The sequence below is a fragment of the Neofelis nebulosa genome, chromosome 6, assembly GCF_028018385.1.
Source record: "Neofelis nebulosa isolate mNeoNeb1 chromosome 6, mNeoNeb1.pri, whole genome shotgun sequence".
NCBI classification, from domain to species: Eukaryota; Metazoa; Chordata; class Mammalia; order Carnivora; family Felidae; genus Neofelis; species Neofelis nebulosa.
In genome coordinates this window covers 138,581,576-138,589,795 of record NC_080787.1, presented here as the reverse complement: position 1 = coordinate 138,589,795, position 8,220 = coordinate 138,581,576, and the positions used below count along the sequence as shown (strand labels likewise).

Genomic DNA, 8,220 nt, shown 5'->3' with positions numbered 1-8,220 from the left:
CCCCCGCAGTTGTGCCTTTTGCTGGTTAGAGAATGCGAACTGCCAAAGACTGGCTGAGAATGGAAGCCTGAGGCTCTTGGTGTGATTTTGACAACCCTGCGTCTCCACTGAGGTGATCCCATCTCCCTGTAATCTCTGTCCTAGGGAGCAAGTGTCTTCCCTTTTCTGTTCTGCTATAGACAGCAGTGCTGGTTTTTAACTTTTCTGTCCGGCAATATTTCCTGTTAATCTTGCTTTATACAGTCCTCTAATTCCGGCTGTGTGGGTTTGATTACCTTCTCTTGTCTATTTGGCAGAAAATCTTTCTAGTCCTGTGTGTAATGTAGTGTTTGTTAGATATTCCTGGTTGGTCTGCCATCATTCTCCTTGCTCTGCACACTAGCTAAACAGTCTGCACTAAATTAAACTCAAGAATTTTGCTTGGCATGCTTTTTCACAAAACCTCATCCCCGATTAGAGAATTTAAATAATAACATAAGAGCCATAGTGGTCTCTCTCAGACTTAAGCTCTGTTGCGTCACTTGACCCATAGATGGGGTGGGGAAGGGAGGGGTCAAAACCACAATTTTAGGAAAGCCTCTGGCTAGATTAGGCTAGCTAGAGAGGGCCCCGCATCGAAGTCATCTCTGTTCATCTGTGAGACACAGCTGTTTGAGTAGCCCACTGACAAAAGGAGTCAGAAAAAAATCATCTCGTTTCCTTCACGCATCTGTCTCTTCTCAGCTTTCCTGTATTTTCTAGTTCCACAGCCTTGGAACTTCATTCATTTGAACTCAGAGCAGTTCTTTCGCCATGCGTTTCAAATTTCTTTTTATTTTGAGAGCCACTACCCTAACTTACTTTGAACTACACCATGCTATGTGCAGTTAGTAACAGCAATTATTGTCAACATCAACGAAGCTGACATTTACCGAGCGCCTACTTCTGATGCTTTATAGCCACATCCATATATCCATATCCTACTAATGCAGAGACTGTGATAGAGATAGTTTTAGGGAAGACGCAGGGAAGGTTGGCATCCTATTATTTGCCAAATGGTATGCCAGATACTTTAAATAGTCGTTTATTCCTTATAGTGCACGTCTTGGGAAGTAGTACTATCTCAGTTTTACATATTGAAAAACTGAAGCTTAGAAACGTTAAAGGATTTGACCAAGGTGTCAGAATTAGAATTCTAACCAAGATTGTCCTAACTTCAAAACACATGTTTTCAAACCACCTTCCAAAACTGTCTGACATTGTGCGTTTGCTCTGCACTTGTTCAGTAACACTTGCGTGTCATGCACTGAGGATAGTCTCACATCTTTCAGATATAAATCCCGCTCTCCAAGTAAAGATAAGACGTATATCAGTAACTGTAATTCAGAGTAGGTACATGTCTTGCTGTGAAAGGTCCCAGTAAAGTGCCAGGGGGCATTTGAAGGCAGAGAGTTTATTTCAAACTGAGAAGTTCAGAGGGCAGACAGACCGGGAGAACTGCCCTCTGAGCTGGGCTTTGACACATCAGGATTCGTTTCCCCATGGGAACCTAGAAACTTCTTTGAAGGAGTGGAAATGGCACGAGCAAATACAGAGATGGAGAGCGCAGTGTGCGTGATTGTGAGCATGTTGACGGAGCCCTGGAAAGTATACTTGAAAGAAACTCTGTGTTGCAACTTATTTTTCAGAGACCTGTGAAAATGTTTCTTTTCTTTTCTTTTTTTTAGCTTACAATTGAGCATGAGTCTTCTCATGATTAGTGAGAATGTAAAACTGGCTCGTGAATATGCATTGCTGGGGAACTATGACTCTGCCATGGTCTATTACCAGGGAGTTCTTGACCAGATGAACAAGTATCTGTATTCAGTCAAAGATACCTATCTGCAGCAGAAATGGCAACAGGTGAGAATCTTGGCTGCTATATGTTTTAATGGTGTAAGTACTCAGAAGAGAAGACGTGGAGGCTGTCAGCGCTTTTTGCAGTTATACATGAAGAGCGATTTGTTACATGGATTTGTATACAGTGTTACTTGAATTTTGTTTTATATTAGTAATAGTCTATATTCACCATCATCGGTATTATGAGTTCTCAATTATAGTTGTTGGAATCTAATAGGTGAAAGAAATAATTTTGACCTTTTTTTTCTAAATCACATTTTTTATCTTTTACCTGGTAAATTAGAATGGACTTTCTTAAGCCATTGTTGAAACTGCAGACGGCACCCGGGTCTCATGGGTACCGTACTTTCTGTAACCGTACCGTGCTGTGAGGAAGCAGACTATGCTGGAATCCCATTTGAGGAATGTTAGTCACTGAGGACCAATAGAAATTTACAGGTGGAAAGTGTAGAACTTACAAGTCCACTTGAAGGTGGCGTTTCTAACAAGGTGCAACTTTACCACAGAGGAAAAAAATATGACAGAATTTGATAGTCTTTTTGAGCTGGTCTTCTCGGTTGAATATTTCCCTCAGATTCTACTAAACTGCTTCTTTGATAGTATTCCATACTTGTCCTTAATTTCTTTAAAAGAGAGAAGTATCCTACCTCTTTGAACTTAAACCTTTTCCCCTAAATCTGTCTGCATGTCCCTTACATTACCAGAAGAGGGAAATAGTTTATTTCATAGAGTCTTAAGTTTGTCACTGAAAGATTTTTGTTCTGTAGGCTGGAGACTTTTATTTTAAAAGTCTAATAAGCCTTTTTTTTGTAAAGATACTAAATCATTTAGCTTTGTTTCTTAAAAGACTTTTTTATTTTTATGTAATCTTTACATCCAACATGGGGCTCAAACTCACAACCCTGAAATCGCGAGTCACACGCTCTACCAACTGAGCCAGCCTGGCACCCCTCGTTTAGTTTTAAAACAAAACATTACCAACTTTATTTCAATATTTTGTGTATGTTGTTTTTAAATTGAATCAGCAATGCTTAAAACAATCTTGGTTGTGTGTGAATTGGGCCATTTTCATCTGAAGCCATATTTTTCAAACTGTGGGTCGCAGTCCATTAATGAGTTATGAAATTAGTGCATTCTCATCACCATTTTGAGAATCAGTCACATACCATGAAAACCATTGGAGAATCAACTTAGAAAAGTATTATTCAAACTTTCCAAAAAGAAAGTTATAGCTATCTTCAATTTGTTATGTAATTTGAATATGAATCATAAGTCAGGAACGTGGCTTAATTATTCAGAACATTTAATTCATTTTGTCTTGCAGTTGAAAACAAAAACTTAATCGTTCTTAAAATTTTGACAGAATATTTGGGTGTGATTTACAGTATAGCTGATGTCAAAATGGAGGTTTCTAACATCTGTAATAAATGGCCCTAGTTTAATCTTGGCAGTGAATTATCAGTTACAGATATTTAAAGAGTCATATTCTCCTTTGAAACCAGGTTTGGCAGGAAATAAATGTGGAAGCTAAGCATGTTAAAGATATCATGAAGACACTGGAGAGCTTTAAACTAGACCACACTCCACTGAAAGCTGCCCAACACGAGCTTCCAGCGTCCGAGGGGGAGGTCTGGTCCCTGCCTGTACCTGTTGAACGAAGGTAAGTAGACACCTTTTAAGAAACAAATTAGCATAGGAAACTGACAACATTGGTCACATCTAGGAGGACTAGGTGGCAGGGAGACAGGAACAGGAGAGCATTTTATACTGAATGCCTTTTATAGCGCTTATACTACGGGTCATCTAACTATGACCTATATGACCTATATCAATAAATTGAACTTAGGTGGAAATAAGCCGAAAATATGCTTTTGTGAATGAGCTTATTATAATAGTGGAGACATTATCTGAGGGAAGGAGCATGGGGCTGGGAACTGAAATATCTGGGCTCTCATTCTGTCTTTTCCACTTTCTGTAGTTTTGGGAAAAGCATGTAACCTTTTCTAGGCCTCTAATTTTTCTTATGTAAAGTGAGGAAGTTAGATTAAAACAGTGGTTCTCAAACAGGCTATCACAGAATACTTCTATTCATCAGAATTGCTAAAATGAGAAATGGGCTTTTTAAAAAAAATAGTTTAATAAATTTTTTAAAGTTTATTTATTTATTTATTTTGAGAGAGGCGGTGGGGGGAGAAAATCCCAAGCAAGCTCCACACTGTCAGTGCAGAGCCTGACTCAGGGCTTGAGCTCGTGAACCGTGAGATCATGATCTGAGCCAAAATCAAGAGTCAGATGCTTCACCAACTGAGCCATCCCGAAAAATGAGGTTTTTTTTTTTTTTAAGATTAATTTTGAGAGAGAGTGCAAGCGGGGAGGTGCAGAGAGAGAAGGGACAGAAGATCCAAAGGGGGCTCTGTGCTGACAACAGTGAGCCCAATACGGGGCTCGAACTCACAAACCATGAGATCGTGACCTGAGCCGAAGTTGGACACTCAATCTACTGAGCCACCCAGGTGCCCCAAAATGGGCTTTTTGATTCACAGAAAATAAATAAATAAATAAAATGTTCTCTATTTTAGGTTTCTCTTTGACATTTTCCCCCCAGGTTCCGATTACCTGTAGCTGGCCAATATCACTTTAGTGGTGATATTTCCGGAATGCTCTACACAGCCAGTTGTGCTTAGTTTCACTGCACATTTTTTAACTGACAAGTGTCAGATGGATATCACTTGTCTGTGTCACTGACATAATAGATTTCCTAGTTTGTATTGTGGGTTTAAATATGCAAATATAGCATTCTGTAAAGAACACCGACTTGTAGATTCTTTGCCTCCTAATCAGTTTGAGAACCTTGCACTAAGACATTGCTCAGATGTTTTTCAGTTTCACGTTGTCATTGTAACTCTCAATTCTTGATTGTATTCTACAATAGGTGTTAGATATTGAGTGCTCACGTGTCCTAACCACTATTAGAGACTACACATGTTATTTCATTTATTCACGTTAGCCTTTCAAATAAGCCATGTTCTTTTTTTTGTATTTTAGATAAGATAGCTTGAAGTACAGTGCAGTTAGATAACTTTTTCCCATTGTCACAAAGCTAATAATTGGTGGAGCTAGAGTTTGAACCCAAATATATTTGATTACAAAGCTGGAATTCTCTGCCATACCACTTATTCTCAAACTCTGGTATACCTAAGATCTATTGGGAAACTCATTAAAATGTAGATGCTGGGTGTTCACTCCTGAGAGTCTGATAAAATACGGGCATACCTAGGAGATAGTTGTGGGTTCAACAAAGTCACATAAATATTTTGGTTTCCCAGTGCATATAAAAGTTATGTTTACACTATACTGTAATCTGTTAAGTGTGCAATAGCATTATGTCTTAAAAAAACATTGTACATACCTTAATTGAAAAATACGTTATTGCTCCGGTGCCTGGGTGGCTCAGTTGGTTAAGCATCTGACTCTTGGTTTTGGCTTAGGTCATGAACTCGCAGTTTGTGAGTTCAAGCCCCGCATGGGGCTCTGCAGAGCCTGCTTGGGATTCATTCTCTCTCTCTCTCTCTCTCTCTCTCTCTCTCTCTCTCTCTCTTCCTGTGTCTCTCTCTCTCTGCCCATTCCACATGCTCTCCCTCTCTAAATAAATAAATGCACTTAAAAAAATAAAATAAAAATATTCTGTTGCTAAAAAATGGTAACCGTCATCTGATCTTTCAACAAGTTATAATCTCCGATCACAGATTGCCATAACAAATCTAATAATAATGAGAAAGTTTAAAACATTACAAGAATCACCAAAATGTGACACGGAGACACAAAATGAGCAAATGCTATAGGAAAAATGGCACCAACGGACTTGATAGGTTGCCACAAACCGCACTTTGTAAAAACACATCCAACATCTGTGAAGCACAATGAAGTGAAGCACAAAAAACAAAGGAGGCCTGTGGATGGGAGGTGGAGCTTCGGAGTCTGCAAGGGATTCTCATACTAGTGGTCCACGGGTCACACTTTGAGGAGCACATGCCACAATGCTCTCTTTCCACTTTATGATCAGCTAATGGGTACCGCCACTTTAGTTTTCCTCAGCTCCAGGTAAAAGTACTAATATTCTGTTATTGACTCATAACTTTTTAATTTTTTTTTAACGTTTATTTATTTTTGAGACAGAGAGAGACAGAGCATGAACGGGGGAGGGGCAGAGAGAGAGGGAGACACAGAATCCGAAACAGGCTCCAGGCTCTGAGCTGTCAGCACAGAGCCCGACGCGGGGCTCGAACTCACGGACCGCGAGATCATGACCTGAGCCGAAGTCAGCCGCTTAACCGACTGAGCCACCCAGGCGCCCCAACTCATAACTTTTTAATATTTACTAAATTTTTCCTTTGCTCATAAGCACTTATTTGTACTATTTTTTCTGTTATATTTTGGTTTTAAAGGGTTATGTATAATCTACATAGTTAACCATGTTCTTATTGGTTGTTTTCCCCTTTTTGTTATTATAAAGTCAATATTTGTGGGTGAATCTTTTTCTACATTTATGATTACCTTTTTCTTAATTTCAGTAGAACAAATCATAGCTGAGTCAAGTTGCGTTTTTATTTTTTCTTGCCTAGAAATATGTTTTACTTCTGTTTACTTTCTTTTTTCTTTCCTCTTTCTGGAGAATCATCGTTTGGCCCATGTATTATTAGTCTGTTCTTGTTGCCATAACAAATTACCCCAGACTGGATGACTTAACAGAAATTTATTTCTTTATTTTTCACAGTTCTGGAGGCTAAAAAATCCAAGATCAAAGTGCTAGCTAGTTTGGTTCCTGGTGAAGCCTCTTCCTAAGCAGACAGCTGCTTTCTCTCTGTGCTTACATGGCAGAGGGAATGAGCAAACTCTCTATGTCTCTTAGAAGGACACAGTCCTCACATCAAGGCTTTATTTAACTTTTTTTTTTTTTAAAGTAGGCTTCACGCCCAGTGTGGGGCTTGAACTCACATCCCTGAGTTCAAGAGTCACATGCTTTACTGAATGAGCCAGCCAGGCACCCCCAACTGTAATTAATCCTGTACCCTAAATGGTTTCATGGGAGTGAGGGATTTAACATAATGAACTGGGGGAGGGCACAAACATTCAGTCCATAACAGCCCTGTAACTCATCTCTCAGTCATTGGTAAGAACTTCCCAATGAATACATGTGCCCAGTGAAAATTTAGTTGATTTCAATGTTTTTTTTTTTTTTTTCTTTAATTTTGAGAGAGAGCATGAGTTGGGGAGAGGGACAGAGAGAGAAAGAGAGAGAGAGAGAGAGAGAAAGAAGCAGGCTTCATGCGCGGTACGGAGCCCAATGTAGGGCTTGATCCCACAACCCTGGGATCACGACCTGAGCCAAAATCAAGAGTCGGACTCTCAACCAGCTGAGCAACCCAGACACACCCCTCTTTATTTATTTATTTTTAATTTTTTTAAATTTTTTCTTTTAGTGTTTATTTCTGAGACAGACAGAGCATGAATGGGGGAGGGGTAGAGAGAGAGGGAGACACAGAATCCGAAGCAGGCTCCAGGCTCTGAGCTGTCAGCACAGAGCCCGACATGGGGCTCGAACCCACCAGCCGTGAGATCATGACCCGAGCCGAAGTCGGACGCTCAACCGACTGAACCACCCAGGCGCCCCATATTTTTAATTTTTTTTAATGTTTATTTTATTTTCGAGAGAGAGAGAGACAGAACATGAGCAGGGGAGGGGCAGAGAGAGAGGGAGACACAGAATCTGAAGCAGTAGAACAAATCATAGCAGGCTGAACCTGAAGCAGGCTCCAGGCTCTGAGCTGTCAGCACAGAGCCTGACGTGGGGCTCGAACTCATGAAGCATGAGATCATGATCTGAGCCGAAGTCAGATGCTTAACTGACTGAGCCACCCAGGCGCCCCACCCCCCCTTTTTAAAGTAGGCTTCACCCCCAGCACGGAGCCCAACATGGGGCCTAAACTCATGACCCTGAGATCAAGACCTGAGTTGAGATCAAGAATTGGATACTTAAAACCAACTGAGCCACCCAGGCGCCCCAAGTTGATTTCAAATTTAATGAATTATCTGAAGCAGAGGCAGGAGGATTCTCTCTTGGAAGTAGTGGGAACTTGAATTAGATAAGCCTCTTCATCTAGAAAATTCTATAGTGATGAGCCCTAGTTTTCTTTCTGATTTCTTCTTGCTTTCTTCATTATCCTTTCCTGTCCCTGATTTTCAATGGGTTGGGTGGATTACTATTAACTGTAAATTTCACTGTAAATTTCTTTTCTTTGACGTTATTTGCTGCATCTTTGTTTCTTCCTGTAGTTTATTTTA

The 8,220-nt window shown here is 40.1% G+C and overlaps 1 protein-coding gene across 3 annotated transcripts in view; it reads left to right on the top strand.

Annotated features, from left to right (window-relative positions):
* KATNA1 (katanin catalytic subunit A1) overlaps positions 1-8,220 on the top strand; it is a 42,425-nt gene that overhangs the window by 10,781 nt on the left and 23,424 nt on the right. For all 3 annotated transcript variants that reach the window (XM_058735607.1, XM_058735606.1, XM_058735608.1), the window contains exons 2-3: positions 1,707-1,881; positions 3,381-3,538. In XM_058735607.1, coding sequence (XP_058591590.1) covers positions 1,720-1,881; positions 3,381-3,538 — 320 coding nt within the window. In that variant the 5' untranslated portion in view covers positions 1,707-1,719. The remainder of the gene's footprint in view (positions 1-1,706; positions 1,882-3,380; positions 3,539-8,220) is intronic.